This window comes from Bos indicus x Bos taurus, chromosome 22 (assembly GCF_003369695.1).
Source record: "Bos indicus x Bos taurus breed Angus x Brahman F1 hybrid chromosome 22, Bos_hybrid_MaternalHap_v2.0, whole genome shotgun sequence".
NCBI lineage: Eukaryota > Metazoa > Chordata > Mammalia > Artiodactyla > Bovidae > Bos > Bos indicus x Bos taurus.
This window is the reverse complement of record NC_040097.1, coordinates 13,632,163-13,656,523: the sequence shown is the minus strand read 5'-3', so window position 1 is coordinate 13,656,523 and position 24,361 is coordinate 13,632,163. Positions and strand designations below refer to the sequence as shown.

General features: G+C 45.3%; 1 protein-coding gene and 1 long non-coding RNA gene across 5 annotated transcripts in view; one reads left to right on the top strand and one right to left on the bottom strand.

The window, feature by feature from the left end:
* The window catches only part of CHDH (choline dehydrogenase), a 92,204-nt gene extending 68,288 nt beyond the window's left edge, over positions 1–23,916 (top strand). For 3 of the 4 annotated variants that reach the window (XM_027522570.1, XM_027522572.1, XM_027522571.1), the window contains exons 3-8: positions 567–718; positions 1,666–1,825; positions 2,688–2,822; positions 20,687–20,829; positions 21,286–21,388; positions 22,113–23,916. In XM_027522570.1, the coding sequence (XP_027378371.1) occupies positions 567–718; positions 1,666–1,825; positions 2,688–2,822; positions 20,687–20,829; positions 21,286–21,388; positions 22,113–22,531 (1,112 nt within the window). In that variant the 3' untranslated portion in view covers positions 22,532–23,916. The remainder of the gene's footprint in view (positions 1–566; positions 719–1,665; positions 1,826–2,687; positions 2,823–20,686; positions 20,830–21,285; positions 21,389–22,112) is intronic. The other variant, XM_027522573.1, reaches the window with a different exon arrangement.
* Positions 3,572–22,110, bottom strand: LOC113880420. The gene is made up of 4 exons (XR_003507740.1): positions 21,813–22,110; positions 20,637–20,915; positions 16,115–19,711; positions 3,572–3,900 (listed from the first exon to the last, which is right to left on the bottom strand). It is a non-coding gene; the product is annotated as an uncharacterized LOC113880420 (long non-coding RNA).
* Positions 23,917–24,361: the final 445 nt, after the last annotated feature.

Below are 24,361 nucleotides of genomic sequence, written 5' to 3'. Positions count from 1 at the left end.
CGCCCCCCCCCCCCCCCCGCCCCCCTGGGTCAGGGTCAGTGTGGCCAGACTGGGGCTGGTTTGAGGTGGAGAGGATGTGACAGACTGCACTGGCGAGAGCCCACAGGATACCACCCAAAGCCAGTGAGAAGTGACCCGGAGGTGGCGACACCTTGGGCATCCTCTGGTCCCATTTGATGTGGATAATGGAGAGCTCACCAGCCACAGAGCCTCCGGTTTCAGAGCCTTACACATGGGCATACCGAGGCACAGAGCAGTGACCAGCCTTGCTGGCAGCAGGGCGGAGGCACAGCCAGGTTGGACCCAGGGCTGTCATTAGCCCTTCCTGGCCTCTGCCATCCTCTCAAGGATGAGGGATATCTGCCCACCTGCACCCAGGGACCCCAGGTCCATGTGGATTTCAGTTGCACAGGCCATCTGGGTCTCAGTCTTCCTTTGAAGACAGAGCTTGCAGTCACGGGAAGAGCAAACTCCCTCTTACTTCTGTCCTTACCTACCTCCTCCTGTATAACAGGTACCCAGGGAGCACGCATGGGCTTGACTGATCTCCTTGCTCTGTCCTGCAGGCAAGCGCTGGAGCACAGCCTGCGCGTACCTGCACCCAGCACTGAGCCGCCCCAACCTCACAGCTGAGACCCAGACATTTGTGAGAAGGGTTCTGTTTGAAGGCACCCGTGCAGTGGGTGTGGAGTACCTCAAAAACGGCGAGAGCCACAGGGTGAGTGAATTACCACCAGGCCTGAGCAGCTCACTCAGCCAGGAGGGAGTGGGCAGTGACCCCGAGGTCACAGTCAGTGTGGGTGGGCAGGAGTCATGTTCTTGTCTCTGTCAACATGGTGATAAGGAGCGAGCGGCTGGTAGCAACAGCCTGAAAGACCGTCCCCAGGCCTGGCGGGAAGCAGTGGCCTGGAGAAGGGAGGGAGCCCCAGTCTGGCCACCGGCCGGTGATGTTCTGACGTGAGCACCCTCCTGAACCTCAGTATGCTACTGCCTTCCACACTTGTCCAGAAATTGATAGGTTTATGTTAGAGGCTTTAAAAACCATATTGGGCTTCCCTGGTGGCTCAGATGGTAAAGAACCTGCCTGCAATGCAGGAGACCTGGGTTCAATCCCTGGGTCAGGAAGATCCCCTAGAGTAGGAAAAGGCAACCCACTCCAGTATTCTCGGCCTAGAAATCCCGTGGACAGAGGAGCCTGGCGGGCTACAGTCCATGGGGTCGCAAAGAGTCGGACATGACTGAGCAACTTTCAGCTCAGGTAAAAACCGAATCTGTGATCACACTCCGTATCTCTGCACTGTGCAGTTTTCCACTTAGCAGTGTGTAAGGACTGTCAAGCATCCCATGTGGAGATCTGGCTCACCGCTTTATTTTAAACTGCTCGTTTGGGTGCTTGCTTCCTTTATCTCATTCAAGCACTACAGTCCTTATTTTAGGATCATTACTTTCTGGCTGTGGCAGAAAATGTCAGAATATTTATGCTCACACCCACCCTGCACCCGGTACCTGTACCTACCCTTCCCCTAGTGGCGCCCTGAGCATCCGCTTCCGCCCCCTGGGGCTTGAGTAGGCTCCCTAAGTGGTCACGCCAAGGCCATGTTCTCGGGTGCTGACGGGCTCTCCTGGAAAGGAAGCATGACCTGCGTGGCCCCCTGCCTCTTCCAGGCTTATGCCAGCAAGGAGGTGATTCTGAGTGGAGGTGCCATCAACTCTCCGCAGCTGCTCATGCTGTCAGGTGTGGGCCATGCAGACGACCTCAGGAAACTGGGCATCCCGGTGGTGTGCCACCTTCCTGGTGAGCCCCCTTCCCCACTGCGCCCCAGAGGTATCTCTGCTAAATCAAACTGCTTATTATATTTTCTTAGCACGGAGTGGGGAGGGGACAGGAGTCAGGGCTCCTCAGAGCTGTCCCTGTCTTCCCAGGAGCCTGAAGCCCCCCATTCTCACTGGAACATCCCCACAGGGAAACCTCAAGTCTCCGTGTTGTCTTCCTCCCGTCCCCGGCCGTCCCGCCCCTCTCAGCAGCGAAGCCCCTCTAGCAGGGAGCATCTGCCGGAAAAGCCCACGGGGCCAGGCTCAGGCGGGCCAGCAGGGCGGCCCTTTGGGGAGAGGGTCCAGGCCTTTGTGTTTTCCATCCTCAAGACTCACCAGTCATCCTGACATGCTTCTCGGGTTAAGATGGTTCTCCCAGGCCTAATATTTCTTCCATTTCTGATGCTTTGGGGGGCCTGGCCCAGTCCCTCTTGCCCTGTCTTACAAGCTCCTAGAGGGCTGGAGGCTTTATTGTAAGAGGCCTGTGAAGTGCTGGTCCATGGCAGTGAACTGCCCAGTGTCCCCTTGAGCTTGGATGGGCTCAGCATGACGCTTCCCTCCTTCCCCAGCCAGGGGCAGCTCACTGAGCAGTGCTGGCTCCAGGCCTGCGGGGAGGACTGCTTAGCAGGAAGGCACCTATGTGGTTACAGGTGGTGCCCGGGGAGTGAGGGGCAGGGGCAGGCAGCTCTGGCCAGCATCCAAAAGGGCCAGATGTGGCTGGGAGTGTGAGAACGGGGTTACTGGGAGTGAGCAGGAGCTGGCCTGGCAGATAAGTGGATGAAGGAACAGAGTTTTCAAAACCAGGGGGATGTTGAGAGGCCAGCCAAGCAAGCCCCTTTGGGAGACGTATTCCTAACCATTCCCTCTGGTTTCAGGAGTTGGCCAGAACCTCCAAGACCACCTAGAGATATATATCCAGCAGGCATGCACCCGCCCCATCACCCTCCACTCTGCACAGAAGCCCCTGAAGAAGGCCTGGATTGGCCTGGAGTGGCTCTGGAAGTTCACAGGTGGGTGTGCTCATCCATGACTGTGGGGGAGACGGTCTGTGGACAGCACAGCCTCCCTCTTGAGGTGCCTAGCACAAACTGTGGCTCCAGGTTTCTGGTTCAAAGCGGAACTGTGCCATTCATGTCAGCTGTGAGCCTCAGTTTTCCCATCCGCAAAACGGGGATACACAGTTCCTGCATGGAAGGCTGGTTTGAGGACCACACACCACACACAGGACTTGCCTGAGGTGAGTCTCTGCAAGGGCTGGCGCTGCTCCTCCTGACGAATGGACGGGGATGGATTTATCCTGGACCCGGTCGGGGCCCAGGGGCCCGGAGAAAGGGCAGTTGATGCTGGGCCACAGAATCAGCTTCCATCTCTCGGCATTTTCCATTTGGTTTCTAGCTGAAATCTTACTCATTCACTCAGCACGCAGTCCTCACCCCCTCTGTTTTGAGCTACATGGTGAGAAGTGCTAATAAGGGAGGTGTTCTTAGGGAGGTTATGCTCTAGTGGAGACAATGGATGGAAACTAAGTAACAGGCTCAGCTGTAAGTACAGTGAAGGAACAATCAGGGTGTTAAACTAGAGATCGGTGGCGTGGGGCCTGCTAGGCAGGAAGAATACATGCAGAGGCCCTGGGGGCAGGCGTTTGGTGTCTGAAGAACAAATCTTTGGCCAGGAGACTGCAGCGCTGTGAGGTGTGGCAGGGCCTGCCAAGGCCCCAGGGCGGGCGCTCAGAAATGAGTTGTCTGAGGGGACAAACAGGCTGACACAGCTAAAGACTTTATTGGGAAGGGGGCCCTGGGTTGAAGAGCAGCCAGGGAAGGGAACCCACGAGAACTGTTCTGCTACATGGCTCACGGTCTCAGGTTTCAAGGTGAGGAGTTAGTTTCTGCCTCTGGCTGGTCGTCTTGCTTGGCTGATAATCTGCCTCGTGGTTCTTCCTGGTGACGTGCACATCTCCCAGCCAGAGTGGACTCCAGAATGGAAGGTTCGGGGAGGTTGATCGTTTCCTCCCTCTTTCGGCCCCTCCCACATTCTCTCAAGAGGTATGTTAACTCTGCTGTTGAGACTTCTCATTTTATGTGAATGCCCCTGAAATTATGAAAATTACTGATATTACTGCTGTTATTATTTGACGTTCTGTATGCATCTGAGTTGTCAGAATGTCGTCATGGTATTGGGTAGACCTAGGAAATGTTGTGGGAAGAAGGTTATATTTACCCCTACAAATATCATTACAAAGTAGAGTTTTGCTTCATATTGAGTGTATATCCTGAGAACAGTGAGACTCAAAATATACAAAATCTCCCATAATACCAAATAACTGCTGCTACAGAGAATATATAGTGGAATGTACAACTACGTAATATGTATCGTGAAGGACAGTGTGTAGTGATGAGTTAGCTAGGATAATACCTGTTAATCCACCTATTGTAAAAAGAAAAATTAAGCCTAGGGCTCATTACTATTGCAGGAGATCATTTGATATTACCTCCATGAAGGGTTGCTAGTCATCTACATACTTTTACTCCTGTGGGAACAGCAATAATTATAGTGGCTGATGTAAAATATACTTGTGTGTCAACATCTATACTGCTGGAACATATGGTGAGCTCCTACAATGACTCCTAAGAATCCAATCGATATTATGGCTCATGCTATTCCCATATACCAAAGGCTCTTCTTTCCTGAATAATACAATATGCGGGATTATTCCAAATGCAGGTAAAATCAGAATATAGACTTAAAGGTGTCTGAAGAATCAGAATAGGTGTTGATATAAGACTGGATCACCCCCTCCTGCCTAGTGAAAAAAAAATTGTGTTTAGGGTTTGGTCTGTTAATAGCATGGTAATCGCAGCTGTTAATACAAGTAATGCTAATAGCAGCAATGAGATGGTTGGATAGCATCACCAACTCAATGGACATGAGTTTGAGCAAACTCCGGGACATAGTGAAGGACAGGGAAGCCTGGTACACTGCAGTTGATGGGATTGCCAAGAGTCGGACACAACTTAGTGACTGAACAATAACCATAGCAACAATATAGCTACAAATTAAAACTGGTCACACAAAATAATGGTGGAATATAGTGGGTGGTTTTATAATGGTAGTAAAATTACAAGTACCTAAAATTGCCTGGAAAATCCCATGGATGGAGGAACCTGGTAGGCTGCAGTCCATGGGGTCGCTAAGAGTCGGACACGACTGAGCGACTTCACTTTCACTTTTCACTTTCATGCATTGGAGAAGGAAATGGCAACCCACTCCAGTGTTCTTGCCTGGAGAGTCCCAGGGACGGGGAGGGGCCTGGTGGGCTGCCATCTATGGGGTCACACAGAGTCAGACACGACTGAAGTGACTTAGCATAGCAAAATTGAGGAAATACCCGCTAGATGTAGGGACAAGATGGTAGGTCTACTGAAGCTCCAGTGTGAGCCGTTTCAAGCTAAGGGTGGATGTACAGTTGAGCCTGTACCAGCATCGGCTTCAATTATTGATGATGATGCAAGCAGAAGTCGGAAGGAGGGTGGAAGTAATCGGAAGCTTACGTTATCTACACAGGGAATGGCTGTGTCAGGTGCCCCGATCGTTAGTGGCACTAGTCAGTTCCCAAAGCCTCCAATTACAATACACGTAACTATAAAGAAAATTATTACAAATGTCTGCGCTGTTAAAACTGCATTGTAAATCTGATCCTCTCCAAGCAGTGTTCCAGGTTGGACTAATTCAGCACAAATTAACAAGTCCCAAGCACCAAACAGTAAGTATAACTTACCAGTATTTTTATGGCCAATTAAGAATAGTCAGTGGTTTATGAATACAAGATAAAATGGCTAAGTAAGCATTAGACTGTATATCTAAAGATGGGCTGGAGTCCTCTTTTTGCCTAGCCCTGTGGTCAGTTTTGCTTACCGAATTGCAGAATCAAAGAGTACAGCTTCAATTCTGTCGGGGCTTCTCCTGCCCACGCCCCTTTTTTTCCTTTCCTGGCAGCAGGAGAAATGGGGAGAAGTGGACTGCAGCCAGTTGACTAGGCTATTTACTTGTTAACTGAAAGTTTTGTGGGAAATGTAATCCCACCAATCCAGTGAGGATTTAGCTGAATTAAAGTGTTTGGTTTGCATTCAACTGATGCAGGAGAGAGTCCTGCAGTCTTCATTGAGCAGGAATTAAGTAAATTATACTTGCTTAGGGGCTTTGAAGGCTCTTGGCTTGTATAACTTCAATTCCTAGTCCATTACTGAAGGGATTGGTGTAAGAGGTAAGATTATTGTGGATAATATGATTACTGTTGGTAGGACAGTTGTTATATAAAATCAAGTTGTCATTTTATTTTTATATTATTTCTGGAGGGAAATATAGTTAGTGCTTCAGAATATGTGAGTTGTGTGTAGGAGCACAGGTTGAATAACTGCGACAGCTGTTAGTATGGGTAAAATAATACTGTTGTTTTCTTGTTATTTCTTGAATGATTATTCATTTTGGCATAAATCCTGATAGTGTGGAAGACTTATTGATAATGGTGTGATGAGAATGGAGGTTGTAATAATGGGTATTTTATGTGTGTGATAGTGTGGTGGTGACTGAGCTGTAAATGAATAGTATGAATATAGTAAGTGTTATTATAAAGTATAGGTTTAGGATTGTTATAGTTGGGTTATGCAGTATAATGGGTCTTACCCTACGTGAGCAATCGATGAGTAAGCTGTAATTCTTTATAGTTGGGTTTGGTTTCGTCCGCCTCATCCTCCAATTACAATACATGGTATAGATATGGATAGTACTGGGTTAGGGCTGATACATGGTGAGGTTTGGAGTAATACTGACAAGATGCAAGTTTTTGTCATGCTAATAAAATTAAGCCTGCTGTTCCTGAGACTCCTTATGCAACTTCAGGTACTCAGAGGTGGAATGGAGATAGTCTTAGTTTTTGTTTCCCTATTTGCAGCTTTCTTTATAGGTAACCGACACATAAGGTCTAAGTTTAAGGTGTACGACATGATATACATATACACTAGAAAATGCTTATCACCATGAGGTTAGTTAACACGTCACCGAATTACCTTTTGTGTGTGCTTGTGTGTGTGCGCGTGCATTGAGAGCGATATACACATACACTAGAAAATGCTTATCACCATGAGGTTAGTTGACACGTCACCGAATTACCTTTTGCGTGTGCTTATGTGTGCGCGTGCATGCATTGAGAGCGATATACATATACACTAGAAAATGCTTATCACCATGAGGTTAGTTAACACGTCACTGAATTATCTTTTGCGTGTGCTTGTGTGTGTGCGCGTGCATGCACTGAGAGCACTTAAGGTGTACTCTGTTAGTAACTGTTAGTGACAGCGTTGTCACCTGTAGTCACCCCGCCGTATGTTACATCCCCAGAACGTACTCATCTTAAACTGCAAGTTTGTAGTCTTTGACCAGCATCTCCTCAAAGTCTCTCACCCTGTAGCTGCTGGCAACCACCATTCTACTGTTTCTGTGAGTAGCTTTCTTAGATGCCATACAGGTGTGATACACAGTACTTGTCTTTCTCTGATTTCTGTCGCTTATGACAGTGCCCCCAAGATGCATCCACACTGTCACAAGTGGCAGGACCCTTTCTCGTGACGGAGTGCCACTTCACTGGATATGTACGCACCGCAGTTTCTCTCCATCACTCCACCAATGGGCATTTCGGTGGTTTATCTTTCCTGGGCTCCTGTGAGTGGTGCGGCAGTGAACACAGGCGTGCAGTACCCCTCTGAGATCCCACTGTCATCTTTTTCAGATGCAGACCCAGAAGTGGGGTTGCTGGGTCATACATAGGGAAGTTCTCTTTGTAACTGAGGAACCTCCGCACTGTTTTCCATAGTGGCCGTATCAGTTTACAGTCTTGTCAGCAGTGCGAGAGGGTTCCCTTTGCTGTGCACCCTCACCACTACTTACCGCTTGTCTTTTTGATGACAGCCGTTCTAACCTGTGTGAAATGGTTCAGCAGTGCTTTTTTCACTAATATACATCCCTCTTTAAAAAAAAATAAACTTTCCCTTTTCTGTTGGAGTACAGCCACAGCCAATTAACAATGCTGTGACAGTTTCGGGTGAACAGCACAAGGACTCAGCCACACACACACAGGCATCCACTCTCCCCCAAACTCTTCTCCCATCCAGGCTGCCCCGTAACACTGAGCAGAGTCCCAGGTGCTACACAGTAGGTTCTTGTTGTAGGTTAGCCATTTTAAATATAGCAGAGTGTACATGTCAATCCCAAACTCCCCAAGAGATAGTCCTAGTTTTATGGTTAGAGCTGTTGTTTTCACTGTTGGAGTGAAGATTCTTACAACAGTTCACTAATCACAGTAAAACAGGTTAGTGATAATGGCTATTGTAAGAAATATTGATGTAGTAGTGACTTGGGTTAGAAAACATTTAGTGGATGCTTCTATAGCTCGTGGCTTTGTTTTTTTTATTATAGTGGGAATAATGGCTAGTATATTTACTTCAAAGTCAATTCAGGTAAGTAGTCAGTGGGAGCTAGTTATTACAGCTATGCTTCCTGAGATAATGGTTGTTAGGATAATGATAAAGATGATGGGATTTTATTAGTACAGGAAGGATATAAACCAACATTTTCAGGGTATGGGTGGGCCTGGTAGCTCACCTTACTATAGAATATAGTGTAATGTGGTAACACAGAATTTTCAATTTTTAAGGGTAAGTTCAATTCCTATGATTCTAGAAATAAGATGGTTTAAACCTCCATTATGTACTCTATCATACATATACTGTATACTTTTCAGACATACATCTTACGTTTGTGATGCTTGATGTTATTATAATAGGTACTGAGACGTATCCTGTGCATAGGGCTAGCGTTGACAGTAGGAAGTTTTTCCAGAGTAAATGGATTAGTTGATCATATTGGAATCGAGGGCAGGATGCTTGAATTCATAGGAAAGCAACTGTTAGTAATAAAGTGTTTTGGTAATAAAGTTGGTTGTGTACAATTCTGATAAGTGGGGGTTATGGAACAATCCCAGAAATAGGATTGTTGAGAAAATATTTCATATTGTTGATGATACCTCATGCGAAGAGTTGACTCATTGGAAAAGACTCTGATGCTGGGAAAGACTGAAGGCAGGAGGAGAAGGGGACGATAGAGGATGAGGTGGCTGGATGGCATCACTGACTCGATGGACGTGAGTGTGGGTGAACTCCGGGCGTTGGTGATGGACAGGGAAGTCTGGCGTGCTGCGATTCATGGGGTCGCAAAGAGTCAGACACGACTGAGCGACTGAACTGAACTGAATGTTGGTGTATTTTGCTAAGAAAAATGTGGCAAATGGGCCTGCTGCATATTCTACATTGAAGCCTGAAAGAAGTTCAGATTTTCTATTAAGTCAAATGAGGCTTGATTAGTTTCTATAAGAATAGAAAGAAATCATATTACAGTTAAGAGTCATGATGGGAAATTTTTTCGTAGATACTTTTGTGTGGTGATGAAAGTTGAGAGAGGGTAAAAAGACTCATGTCTTAAGAGGACTGATACAAGAATAATTGCTAGTGTTATTTCTTATGAAATTGTGCTACCACTCATAGGGCGTCTCCAATTAATGCATGTTTAGAGTTGGAACCCCATCAGATCATAAAATGGAGCATACAGCATACAGCTAGGCTTGGTATTGTTAATTGCAAACATAAATAATACTGCTAGATACATACTAATAAGGGGGTAAGGTATGGGTTGGGGAATTCTTATGGTTAGGACTAGGATTGGTGCAGTGTTAAATGTGGAAATTCAGGATGTAGCTGGTTGTTGCGGTTCTTTAGTAAATAATTTGCACCAGCAGAGGCCTGTAATAGGCCACCTGGTCCTACAATATTTGGCCCTTTTTGAAGTTACATATAACCTGAAAATTTTTCATCCATTTAATGTTAGGAATGTTACAGGTAGAGGAGTGAGGATAATAAGTATTAAGATACTAATTATAAACATTTTGTTAGAGGATTTGAACTTCTAGTTATAAAAGTTTAAATTTTATGCAATTAAGCCCTGTCACCTTAACAAACCCTGGTTTCAGGTAGTATTTTTTATGTATTAATTAAATTAGGATTATACATTAATTGGTTTTAAGGTGCTTTTTAAAGTGGGCCTTTATTTCTCTGTGCTTTCATACTTGAATAAATATATACAGGATAGATACCAACCTGGATTACTCCTGAACTCAGATCACTTAGGACTTTTTACCTTTTATAGCCCTTACACCTTTGGAGTGTCCTGAGCCAGTTTCAAGGTTGTAAACCCTGATGTTGGTATGAACTCTAGAACAGGACTGTGCTAGAGTCCTGTTATCCCTAGGGTAACGTGTTCCATTGATCAATTTTTTTAATCAGTAAGTGATAATGTTTTGACTGGTAAGTCTAGACTGTCATTGCTCAGAAGATTTTTTTTGTTTTCTGAGGTCACTCTAATCAAAATTATCAACCCATATAAAATTTTGTTATCCCTTGGTGGTTTAATTAGGTTTTGGGGGGTTAATTAATTAAGTTCCACAGGATCTTATTCTGTTATTCCTGCCTCCTCATGGGAAGGTCAGTTTCACTAAGAGACAGTAAAACCCCCAAGTGGCCGTTCATTCAAGTTCTTATGTAGAAAACAATGATTATACTACCTTTGCATGGCCAGGAAACTGTGGTGGTTAACAGCTGTCACTGGGCAGGCAGTGCCTCTAATACTAGTTAGGCTAGAGGTGATGTTTTTGCTAAACAGGCGGAGTTTGTGTTTGCTGAGTTCCTTTGACTTTTTAAAAACCTTTCCTTGAGTGCATGCCTGTAGATTAACAGTGTGTTAGTAAATAATTTAGCCCAAATCAGTGGCTCAGATGGTAAAGGGTCTGCCTGCAATGTGGGAGACCCAGGTTTGATCCCTGAGTTGGGAAGATCCCCTGGAAAAGGGAATGGGAATCCACTGTAGTATTCTCACCCAGAGAATCCTATGGATAGAAGAGCCTTGCAGGCCCCAGTCCATGGGGTCGGAAAGAGTCGGACACGACTAAGCGACTAACACACACATACCATGAATAATTTAATGTTGAGTTATATTTATATACTGTTAATTATTGTATTTTATTAGTTACTGATGTAAACGTATGCAAGGAAAAATACTTCTTGTTACTCATATTATTACCTCTGTTGGCCAATAGATGAGTCCAGTATGAATCTAGGAGTTGATTTGCTTGTTACTGGCATTAATATTAAGGTAAAGTTGTTATTGAGCTTGAATGCTTTCTTAATTGGTAGCTGATTTTAAGCCAACTGTGGTGTTGTCTTTACTGTATCCATTTCTAAAAAGCTGTACCTTTTTAGATTAACATTTAAAAATACATTAACATTTCTATTTTTTTTTTTTGGTAATTTTTACAGTTGAACTGAGATTCTTTTCCTAGACAACCAGCTATCAGTAAGCTTGTTAGGCTTGTCACCTCTACTTACACATCTCCTCTCGATGTTGCTACATAGATGAGTTTGTTCTAATAAACTGTTAATAAGTAGCTCCTCTGGTTTCAGGATATTTAACTTCTCTTTGTTAAATGTTTGCTAGTTAAATCATTACGCAAAGGTACAAAGGGTAAACTTCACTTTTTGTTCCTGTAAAGCTTCTTTCATCCTTCCCTTATGGTGCTTTCTCTATAGCGCTAGAGGACATTTTAAATTTCTATCCCCCATACTTTAAATAAAACATTCCTTCAACATTTAGTCTCCTTATATTAGTAGATATGGAGAAGGGGTGTTGGGCTAGATTTAGTTCAACATAGTAATAAATTATGAAATCTCCTAGGTATAAACTAGGTGCTTTGTTTGAGCTATGCTTTGATTTATCTAAGCACACTTTCCAGTAAGCTTCCCTTGTTACGACTTGTCTCCTCTCTTGTTATCAGTATTTGCTAACAGCTTATAGGAAGTTCTTACAACACTTAGGGAGAGTGATGGGCGGTATGTTCATGCTTCATGGCCTTATTCAGTTAAGTATTCTCTTCTTAATTTACTACTAAATTCTTTGGTTTTTAACTTTTCATAAAAACTTTTTTGTGTAATGGAGAAATAGAAAATGTAGCTCATATCTTCCCACCCCGTAGGTTACATCTTGTTCTAACATTTTTATGTACGATAATTAGGCTTAATTTTATTCCTTTTTAGGGTTTGCTGAAGAGGGTAGTATATAGGCCTAATTAGCAAGGGTTGCTGAGGTTTATCATTTATAGAACAGGCTCCTCTAGAGGACCGGCAAGTCCTCTGAGTTTTAAGCTGTTGCTAGTAGTACTCTAGTGAATAATTTCATCTTGTAATTATTCGAGTTTAGAACTAAGCATAGAGTATCTAGTCCCATTGTGTAGTCAGGAAATACTAAAGTCACCTTTATAGTCTGTTTTTATTTTAGTTATGACTTCTTATGGCTTAGTTAAAATTTAACTTTATTTTATATCACTGTTAATTTGAGGTAACTATATGACTGAAGTGGCCAGCATGGAATTTACCAACCCTACTTAATATAACTTAGTTGTACTTTCGTTTATGGCTTACTCTGTATCATTGCTGTTTCCTGTGGGGGTGTGGTTAAGCAAGTCTAAGTTATGTGCTACTAATATTGTGCTTAATACCTGCTCCCTTTAATCTTGGTGATTTAGATTCTTACTGGGGCATAGATGCTTGCATGTATAATTTTATTAAAAGTTAAGAGAAAGTCTGGAAGCAAACCTATGTGTTCATGGAGTTGGCAAATTCATCTGGGCATTTTCAATGCCTTGCTTTAGATTTTAAGCTACATTAACAAGCTGTTTTTACATAGTGAAATAACATATATATAGTTGTTTTATGTGGTTTCTGTTGGATTTGTTGATACAATTTTCATGACAATGGTCAATAGATCTAGGGAAATGTCTGTCTATATAGATGGCAAACATCTACATAGTTGATTGGTATGATTGGGGTTTATTTTCTAGGCCTATCTAACTTTGAGCATTAAGTTACTCATGTTGAGTAGACAGCTAATTCTATGTATTTATATGTTTTTGCCTTGTTTTGGCAGGGTTACTTAGAGCATGGGCTTTAGCATGGGGGTGGTTAAGGGGGGTTGTTAACAGGCCATGTACTTGTTCGCTGCATGTACATGTAGAGTGTGTGTCTAATTTCCTTATGTCCTGAACTCGTTGACTGAATGACACCTTTTGATAAATAATATTCAATTAAAATCCAGTTACAATTTATTTGACTGTGTTAAGGCCACAACTGAGTCACAGCATCCCTTAAAAAATTGAAATCACAGTTATGTGTGAGCATGCGCTATTTTAGTCCATCAAGATGTCTTATTTAAGTGGAAAGACGTGGGCAGTTTTAGGTGAGATGGCCCTGAAGTGAGGTGAGATGTCTGATAAAGTTCATTAGCAGAAACGCCCACAAGTCATGGGCCTGCAGAGAGAAGAGGGACAGCCGCCAAGCAGACTGGTGGTCTCACACAGCTTGCTGATTAAGTTTGCAATCTACTGGATATGATGTTCGTGTTGACTAAAATTGATTTGATTTAATGTGCTACATATGACTAGTAATGTGTACTACGTGCTGTCAATAAGATAATGTACATGCTTATAAACATGGGGTAAATAATGAATGTTATAACACATATATATATTATGTATGTACATCTTCATGTCATAGTGCATATATGCACAGTACATAGTTTATGCTAAAAAGAGGTGATTTTAATACTCACGGGTACTTAATAATGTCGTAATGTCCCATAACGAAATGTCAGGGTATACTCTAGGTAGAATTTCAGCTTTGGGTGCTGATGGTGGAGCTGGAACTTCTTCCTAGAGAGATGTGTTATTCTCCTTTGCTGGGTTACAAGACCAGGATAATAGATACACTGCAAAGACTACTCATTTTAGGAAATTATTTTTCAGTGATGTTAGTTGTTGGTGTTAGTACTAGAATTAAAAAGAAATATAAAATAGATGCTAGTTGTCTGACAGTAATGAAGGGGTGTCTATGGGTTGTTCTCGAATTCATGTTAGTGTTAAGAGGTCTGCTGCTAGTACTCAAAAATAGGCTTTGGCCGAGAGGTTGAAATGTTACGCTTTGTTCCTTAGATGCAGGGAGCACTGGGAAGTGCGGGAACTGAGACTGATAGGCTTAGGGCCCATACGGCTGCTAGTTTACTAGGGAGTGACTTTACTGGGGACTGACAGCAGGACTGTGGTGCAGATACTAAGTGCCCCTCTGGCTTGAGAGGCTGTGCAGTTATCAGGGTCTCCTAGGAAGTCAGGCACCAACATTAGTAGCATTAGGACTCCTAATAAGGCACTTAAGATGTCTTTTATTGTATAGTAGGGATGAAGGGGGATTTTGTGTCAGATGAGATTCCTGTGGGATTTTTAGATCCTGTGGCGTCAAGGAATAGTAAGTGGACAGCTGTGAGTGCTGCAGTAATGAATGGGAGAATAAAACGGAATGTGAGGAATTGTCTAAGAGTCGCTTAATCTACTGAAAAGCCAGTTCAGATGCTTTCACTGAGACTTATGCTGATATATGGAATTGCTGCGAGGAGGTTAGTAATAACTATTGCCCCTCAGAACGACTTTGTTCTCAGGTTAAGACATAGCCTATAAATGCTGTGGCTATGACTGTAAATAGGTGATTCTAACGAAGTGCAGTTTCTAAAAAAGTCTAGGATCCATAATAGAACCCTGATCCTACAGGAAGAAACAGGCACATAAAAATATGGAGGCTCCATTTCCATGTAGATATAAGATAACTCACCTGTAATCGATGTTCTTGGCTGGGTAACATTAACTACTGCTGCTGCTGCTAAGTCGCTTCAGTCGTGTCCAACTCTGTGCGACCCCATAGACGGCAGCCCACCAGGCTCCCCAGTCCCTGGGATTCTCCAGGCAAGAACACTGGAGTGGGTTGCCATTGCATTCTCCAACATTAACTAGCTAAGTATTAATGATGAGAAAGTGGTTATTGTGTTTGATGTGTAATGTATTGCTAGAAATAAGCCTGTTAACATGTGTAATGCTGAACAAATGCCCAGTAGGAACTGAAATCTCCTCATGATGGGTTTGATGGGCTGGAAGAGCAATAAATGCATTGTTAATAATTTGTATTAATGGGTGTGGTTTTCAGATGATGGTGATTGGTGTTCGTATAGTTGAATAACAATGATGATTTTTCATGTCATTGGCCATGGTTTGAGTCCATGTGAGAATAATGATAACATATATTGTATTTAAGTTCTATTTTTGTAATTTGTTTTGTGGGGTTTTCTTCAAAACCTTCACCTATTTATGGTGGACTTGGGATGATTGTGGGTGGGGGTTATGGGATTATGTTGAATTTTGGTGGCTCATTTTTGGATTTAACAGTATTTTTTTTTTATTTGGGGGGATGTTGGTTGTGTTTGGTTATATGACAGCTACTGAACAGTATCCTGTGGTTTGAGTCTCTAATATTAGAGACTGTTTTAGGTATATTTCTTTCAGGGTTGATGATAAGAGTTTTCAGTGGCATTTTATGTTTTAAAAGGTGAGAAAGTAGAGATTGTATTTAAATTTAACAGACTAGGGGTTGAGTGATGACAGGTGATTCTGGAGTTTTTAGTGAGGAGGCTGTGGGAATTGCAGTGTTGTGTAGTTATGGTTCTTGATTTTAATTGTTACTGGTTGGCTATTGCTTATTGGTGTTGCATTTATTGTAGAGGTGACTTGTGACTAAATACGGATATGCTATGGTGAGAGGGTAGTGAGGAGTGAGAGAAAATATAGTTCTGTTAGGCCTTTTTTTGATACTAGTGTAGAAAATTTTAGTTGAATGAGGGAGGTAATTTGTGGTAAAATACTCTCGAGTCCGATTAAAGCTAGGAGGGATGATGCTAATATGCTTCTTTCCATATCTGGAGTTACAGTATTACCATCACTGATCTCATATGGAACTATGTATCATCACCTTATCAGAGGCTCAGTCACACGTTTGGTAATGCAAGAAAACAATCTTGTAAAACAGGCAACATAAACAATATAGCTAGCAGTGTTAGTAAGGTCGTAAGTGAAAATTTAAAAACCTCCATTAGTTGCAGCCCAGCCCATCCCAGTTCATCTGACTTTGTCTGTCTGTTCTATACCAGCCCTTACCTTTTAGGGAAATTATATATTGGCATTGTCCACAAGGCACCCAGCCCACTAGGTTGGCCAACCCTAGTATGGTGTCACTGTCCCCAACGTAAGGGAGCCTTTAAGTTTAAATGACCGTACCTGGTGTTAACTTTCTGTTGCAGATCACGGAGTGTCCAATCTTCATCCCAAAAATTAAGCTTTAGAAAGAAACAGTGTTTCCTTTTAATAATTAAACTTTGCAGCAATTAACATAACAGCAAGGAACTATCTGAGAAGTGAGTCTTAGTGAACACAGACCTCAATAAATAACATTAGAATTTGGTATCCACAGAAGTCTCTCTTTCTCTCTAAAATTAGCCTCATTTTTATCACATATAGCCAAATCAAGATATCTTGATTTAAAATTAAGTCTGATTAATTGATTAAGATAGCCTCCCTAGGCCAGGAAAGCCACACCATGGCCTTGTCACAGATTTAGGTGAATTCCTCCCTTTTTGAGGTCCGTAAAATACCTTGAGATGCCTGCACCAATTAGGAGGTGGCCTTCCTAATTTATCTGATAAAGCTGCTGGGAACCTAAGAGTTTCCAATCTCTAGAGGAAATTAGGTACAGAGAAAGAAGTGTTTCAGTTCTGCTTACAAAGGTATAATTTAGCAAACTGCTGTAAGTCATAATTAGTTTGAGGGGAAGGTTTTTTTTTGGAAAACACATATTAAAATCTAGTAATGTTTCAGACTTTAAAACACTTGGTCAAATAAGATCATACAGCACTGTAAGATAATACTTACTCCTTACCCAAAGTTACAAGAGATCGCAAAAGCAAATACAGTGTGTGGAGCAGGGGATGGGGCACCTGAGAGCAGCACTGACACAGCCCCACGGCCGTGTGCGCAGTGGCTGGCGGGGGGCAGCTGTAGCACGGTTCGCTCAGAGCTCTGTGATGGCCTGGAGCGTGGGAGGGAGGGGCTGTATGCATACAGACAGCTGATTCACTTTGTTGTGCAGCAGAAACCAGCAAGGCATTGTAAAGCAATTATCCTACAATTAAAACTTTAAAAATAAATTCAAGGGGGGAAAAAAGCAAATACAGATCCCTTACCAGGTGGTGCTAGTGGTAAAGAACTCGCCTGCCAATGCAGGACACGTATGAGATACAGGTTTGATCCCTGGAAAGATCCCCATGGAGGAGGGAATGGCAACCCACTCCAGTATTCTTTCCTGGAGCATCCCATGGACAGAGGAGCCTGGTAGGCTACAGTCCATGGAGTCGCAGAGAGTCGGACATGACTGAAGCAACTTAGCATGCAAGGGCACAAAAACTCAATCTGTTATCAAAAGCAGCATTCCAAGGAAACTGTCCTCTTAATAGAGAAAACCAGTCTTGTACCAACCTACTTTTAACAACAAAATTAACTTTACTTTAAACCTAGCCAATCCTGATGATCCACAAACTCTCCATTATTTTCTGTATCCATATGAGCCTGTCCTCCATTTTCTTCTTCATTGAGAAACAACCAGCTGTAAGAGTCACTTTCTTTTCTTTTAATAAAATGCAATTCCATTCCTCATACCTTCTTCACTGACAATACACATCCTCTTTTCCTACTGTATACTGAAATGCTTCTTTTATTATTTCTATTAGCTTTAATTACATATTTAAATTAGAGTGCTGAACTCTTTAAAAACCTTAATTTCTAGTGAAAACTAAGAGGTAAGCAATTATGAATTATCTTTTGCATTAGGATTCTGTAGCTCAGTGAACATAAGTGCTAGTGATAATTCCTAAAAACATTTGCTTTCTTACAGAGAACATGTTAGGATGACACCAAACATATTCATTAATCATCCTAAATACCTTTAGTTTCTCTGTTTATTACAGTTAATGATGTTTCAGTGTCTTATTTGGGAATGACTTAGCTATTCAATAAATGTCCATCACTTAATTTAGAACAACTCTATATTTCAAGCAAATTTTCAAATATCTAGACAGAATTATCCTTAAGTAGACAGTCCTACAATATAATTATTCCTAAGACATTCATCCAAAAGCTCTTATCTTGCATTCATTTAACTCACTTATAAAATTTCATTATGCCACGTTACTTTCCTTGCTGACAAATTTGTAATAGATATAATAAGATCTTAATACCTTTAGTTACACCTTGGTTCGCTGCTAAGTCGCTTCAGTCGTGTCTGACTCTGTGCGATCCCGTAGACGGCAGCCCACCAGGCTCCTCTGTCCCTGGGATTCTCCACACAAGAATACTGGAGTGGTGCCATTTCCTTCTCCATACCTTGGTTTACTACAAGTCATATAACTTGATGACTCTAAAGTCATATCTATTTAAATTAACAAAGTTTAAAACCAGATATTAATTTAATACTATTTCCCAGTTCGCATGAACCTGAAATTAATTCTTGCCAATTCCTTTCTGTAGTTTTGAAAATTTATATAAGTGCTTAACTTTCTTAAGTAGAGCTCGTCGATGAATTAATTTTGATAATACCATCCAAAGGTAAGGAGATTATATATATATACAACCAGAGATCTCACAGGTTCATTTTCTAAACTTAATCATGAATTGGGTATTATAAAACTCACTAATTTATGAGTAATAGTTGGAGTAAGTATAGTTTAGAAAGGTTCCCCACCCACCCCCATCTATCTCAGGAAATAGAGATGATCTAGATAAAATAGGATCCGGGCCCTCAGGATCTGTTAAGGCACAGGGTGAGAAAACCAAGTTCTCCTAGAAGGAACTGACCTCAGGGTCAGAATTCTAAAGGACACTGTATCAAGCTTGCCTTTTCTAACTGTATATACAAAAAGAACCAGTTTTGGAATTTTCAAGAGTTTCACCTAAACAGGTTTTCTCTGGAATCTAAAGAATATTCTGGCCACACAGTGTTATAATAAAATATCCTTCTCTTAATCACAGGCTCATAGCTAAAACCTTTTCAGTCAAGACAAATTCTCCCAAGAGGGCCCTGCAATGGAACAGAACCAGAATTTCCTATTTCAGAAGGCAGAACGGCCTCACAGATCACAACACAGAACATAAAACAGGCATGGCTGTCCTAATCAGACACTCCCTTAAATATAAGATTGAAGGTTCTCAGAAAACCTTCTACAGAGATGCAGAACTTCCGATTTTGAGTTCTGACCAACAGGAACTAAGGGGTGGCCTTAGACGTCTCCTGCCACCTGCAGACACCCAGGTGTGACAGGACTTTCCACCTGGGCTTACAGGAAGGGAGGATGGGAACTCAGCCTTACCGGAAACCAGATACCAGATACCGCAAGGTCCCTGCCCACAGGAGGTGATCAGGCTCCAGTCCTCAGATAACTTAGGCTCTTCCACTAGACTCCTGCATCCAGGACCAGAAGAGAAGGGTAGGATAGGAGGAAAGGGAAGGGAAAACAGGCCAGTGAAGTCGCTCGTTCCTTACCTGGTCAGGAAGCTCTGGCCAGTCGTGCACATCAGGAGGAGGCCAGGGACATTTAAAGGGTCCCAGTGCTGGCTACTGGGTCCAGTCCATCAGCAGGCAGGCTGATCCCTGATGGTCAGGAGGTCAGTCGTAGCAAAAGAGAGATCCTACCAGTCAGTTGTTGAAGGAAGGAGGACCCCTTCTAGGGCCTGAGACCGAAACCACCTGCCTTGGCCAGGCACATGATGACCACTTCCTCAGCTGTCTCACAACAGGAGGTGTCAAGAAGGAACACGGTGCTGCCACTGAAAAATAACCAGGAGGATTCAGGAGAGGGGCCAAAAGCAGGAGGAGAAGACCAGCCTCCGAGAATCCTTCACTCTGGTTGAGTGAATCCTTCAATCCTTCAACATCTTGGCTGAGAGATGCAGATGCCACCAGGAGGGACCCAGAGTCAGACTATGGGCCAAGCAAAATGACTGGCCAGAGACGACCCCGAAACTAACCCTATTCCCAGAAAACCTGAGACTGCGAACCACGTGGCAGAGCAGTTCTCCTGGGTTCCCTCACCCTGCTGCTCTCCAACCGGGGTTGGGGGGTGTGATCCTTCCCAACAAAGTCTTTTGCTGTGTCAGAATGTGTGTCTCCTCTGACGATTCACTTCCAAGAGTTAGATAAGAGCCTACTATTGGGCCTCAGAAGGGGTTCGCCCTTCCTGCAACGGTGGGAGACTGGATGGAGGAGGGATTTGACCTTGATCGCGGTCTGTGTGTGATGGGTGGGCTGCAGGAGGCACAGAGAGGCTGGGCACCAGCCACCACCACTTAGGTGATGTGGGCTTAGATGGAGGTTGGGGTGTGGGTGGTAGTGCCAAGAAGGTGGGCTGAAGTTGATCTTGGAGCTGAAGATGGAGACTTTCTAACAGACGTGGTAGGGGGTGATGGCGAAGAGTGTTTTCTGACTTGCAGTGACAGCAGTGTAGTGTAGTCGGGGGTCGGGGCTGGGGTAGATTTGGGACGCCCGTGTGACCTCAAGTCCCACAGTCGCGTTGGCAGTGGTGGAGTGGGAGGGGGGCAAAGCTGAAGCCTCTTGGCATGGAGCTGATACTGAAAGCCATGGTGCTGGGTGGGCCCACCTGGGGACAGAGGAAAGTTGAGGACGTGGGTCCAGTACTGGAACACAGGCCCGGAAGAGGAGGAGGAACTACCCACAGAGAGGAGTCGGACCCACCTGCCATGCCAGGACTGCTCTCTGCCTCATCATCATCTTCTGATCCTCAGGGTATGGAGCCACGGCCCATCTGGAAACGGGGGGCTTCATCCGGAGCCAGCCTGGGGTCCCCCATCCGGACATCCAGTTCCACTTCCTGCCGTCCCAGGTGATCGACCATGGGCGGGTCCCCCCACAGCAGGAGGCTTACCAGGTGGGCAGGCGGTCTCCCCATCACAGCAAGGCCTTCGGGGTAGGGGGGCCCTGAAGTCTGTGTCCTGCCCTCCAGCTGCTCAGTGTCTGAGGGGAGAGAAGCGGGGTGGGGAGTCAGAGGTAGAGTGAGACAGGTTGCACCCAGCCTGGGCCACCAGCTCTGGGTGCTGAGTACTAGAAATGGACAGAGAGGCCAGCTCTGCCCAGGGAATGCCAACCCTGAACATCTCGAACAATCAGGTATAAAGCCAGGAAGCAAGAGCCATCGACTGAGGTGGCTTGGTGCCTTGATTTGGGGAGGGGGGCAGGGGAGAGGTTACGATGCACAGTAGATGCCAAAATGCATCTGCTCTCAGTTGACTCTGGATGTCCAGTCCCGCCCCACAGGAAACCAGGGCATCTCTAAATGACTACGCTGGGGGTGACCGGGGTCATTGCTTCCTCTGGGCTCTTCCAGGTGCATGTGGGGACCATGCGGGGCACGAGCGTGGGCTGGCTCAAACTGAGAAGTGCCAACCCCCACGACCACCCTGTGATCCAGCCCAACTACCTGTCAACAGGTAATGCCCCAGCCACTTTTGCTTTGCCCAGGCCTGAGCTTGTTGGGTCACTGAAAGATAGAGTGCCTCTGTGAGGTTCATATTTGCCCCGGAACCTTAGCCCTGGAGCCCACGTTTTGAGCCACAGTCACATTCTGTCCCCCATCCACCCCTCATCCTGGGCTGTAAACCTGCGCGTGCTGCACTGCAGTGCCCTGAGTCCCCACCAGTGGCCCCAGGATGGCACTCGACACAGATTTGCAGCTTTCAGAACAGCCTACCAAGAGATACACAGAGCTCTGGCTGTGTATAGACAGCTCACAGAGCATTTTTCCTACTGTTCCTGGGAGCATCTTCTAAAAGCAAATTACATTTCTGGACCTCTCTGTATACGCACAGCCAGAATGCCGCCCCCACCAGGCAGGTTTGGCCCAAGGATACTCACAGGGCAGGGCGTGCAGGCTTATCTCCATTTTGCAGATGAGAAAATTCAAATCCCTGATTTAAATGAAGGTCCTCTGGGCCAGGCTGTGTCCGTCTAGGATGCTGTCTGGGCTTCGTGGGACTCTGCTAGGTTATGCTGTCACTGCCGCTGGGTAGGGGACAGGCAGCCTGGGGGCTCGGACCTCCACGTCCTTGAACTGTGTCCCCTTGGGCAGCTTCTTGAGTCTCTCCAAGTGGAGAATCTTCCAGCAGGGCCAGCATGGTAAGAGGAAATGTCTCACCTGTTTCTTCTCGTCAACAGAAACTGACATTAAAGACTTCCGTCTCTGTGTGAGGCTGACCCGAGAGATTTTTGCACAGAAAGCCCTGGCACCATTCCGAGGAAAGGAGCTCCAGCCGGGAAGCCACATCCAGTCAGATGTGGAGATAGACGCCTTCGTGCGGGCGAAGGCAGACAGCGCCTACCACCCCTCGTGCACTTGCAAGATGGGCCAGCCCTCTGACCCCACGGCAGTGGTGGATCCACAGACCAGGGTGCTCGGCGTGGAAAACCTCAGGGTGGTTGATGCCTCCATCATGCCCAGTGTGGTCAGTGGCAACCTGAACGCCCCCACCATCATGATCGCAGAGAAGGCAGCCGACATCATCCAGGGGCGGCCGGCGCTCTGGGACGAGGATGTCCCGGTCTACAAGCCCAGGACCCTGGCCACCCAGCGCTGAGGTCGGCCCTGCCCGCGAAGGCCCAGCACAGCCCTTGCTCCACATGGACTTTCCTGAACCTGTCTAGAATGTTATCCTCCAGTGGCCGAGACTTGGATAATCTCCTAAGAAAGGGGACCAGTACTGGTTAGTGAACTGGCTTCTTTCTTACCAGCATGTCCTCGCAGGCATTCTGGGGCCCCTTCTCCCTGCCTCTGGGCAGGATAGCAAAGGGGAGGGGAGGCTGGTGCAGAACGGGCAACTCCTGGCAGGTCCTTGTCACGCGCTCCACAGCGCTCTCCAGTCCAGGGTCCTGCCGCCTTCTAGAGTCTGGGTCGGTGGGTCCTTCCCAGGCTCTGTCTGGAGGCAAGCCAGTCCAGGAACAGGGAGCTTGCACAGAGCCCAGGGCATTCTCCCCATCCGGCTGAAAACTGCACCGGAGGCCTGGAGTGAGGGAGCGTGGAGCTCAGCTGGGATGTGTGACGAGCCTCCAACATGCCTGGGCAGAGGGAAAGCTGCCTGCTGAAAGAAACAGGCTTCTTTCTCTGCTGCTTCCTGACTTCACCCCCAGAGGGAGACAGGAACTGGTGTTCAGCTGGGTCCCTCCAAGGGGCCTTGTAGCCCACCCTCTATGATGCTTTTGTTCTTACTAACACCATCAGCCTGAGGCTGGAATTCTGGACCTTGCTTCAGGACTCAGGAGTCTGCAGGGCCTCTTTACTACCATGGGTTTTAGGATTTAGCATTTTTAAAGATCTTCCTGTTGCCAGGAAACCTAGAAACCCAGAGCAGACCTGTACCCCAGCCTGCTCTGCGCAAAGCCCGGGGAGATGGGGACTGAGCAGTGGCCACGGCTGGCTAATTCTCATTCTCCAGATGTCCCCAGCAACAGACCAGGCGGGAGCCAGGCTGACGGACAAAGCAGTCAAGTAGAGCTATGATCCTCGTCCTGAAAAAAAACGCAATTGATTTAAAGACAAATGAATTGGCGAAGATTTGAGCTTGGGGGAAAAACAAAGTAACATTTAAAACAGATCTCTGATCTTTAAACTTATTCTAATTCAATAAGGCAACCCCATAACTTACTTTTGAACTGAGATCCATTATCCAGACTGTCGTTACAAGGTAAAGAACATGTGGATGCGTTTTGTATTGATTTTTCTGACTGTATCCAGAAGCCCCTGTCTGGCAAGAAGGAAAGGAACTCCCGTTTGGAAACCTGCCCCATTGGACCCAGAATCAGAGGGAAGGAAGATGGAACATTCCAGGCTTTAACCCAGATCAGAGGCGGTTGAAGTGCCTTGGAGGCCCCACGGTTGAGAAAGATTTCTAGAAAGGTAGAAGGAAGAAAGCCATCACACCAGCCTGCCTTTAAAAATGTTTGAGTAAAATCTTATTTGATCTTACCTGTGTCTTTATTTTCTGTTCCAGCAGAGGGTCAAGAGAGAAAATTCTGTGTCTGTCAAGAGATGTCTGTCTCCTAGAGAGGCCCCCACCAGCCCACAGGACTCCTCTGGGTCTGGAGCCGCTGGCAGGGGTGAAGGGCTGCAGGAGGGGGGTCCTGACCCCCCACTTTGAGGGCCACAGAGTGACACCTCCCAGCTGGTGACTGAACTTACCTCCTCGGGGGGGCATGGCAGGAGACGTGGCCATTCAGACCTGCATTCTCTGGTGCCTTCAGCCTCTGACACAGCAGCTGATAGGCTGGTGTGCGTGTGTAGGTGAGCAAAACTGCGTGTGTCGGGGGGAGGCCCGTACTGTGGGGCACCGAGGCCCCTCTCCCGCTCATGGCGTACCATCACACAATACTGCCGCACACACAGGTGCGTTTCACAGGAGAAAAGCGTGAGT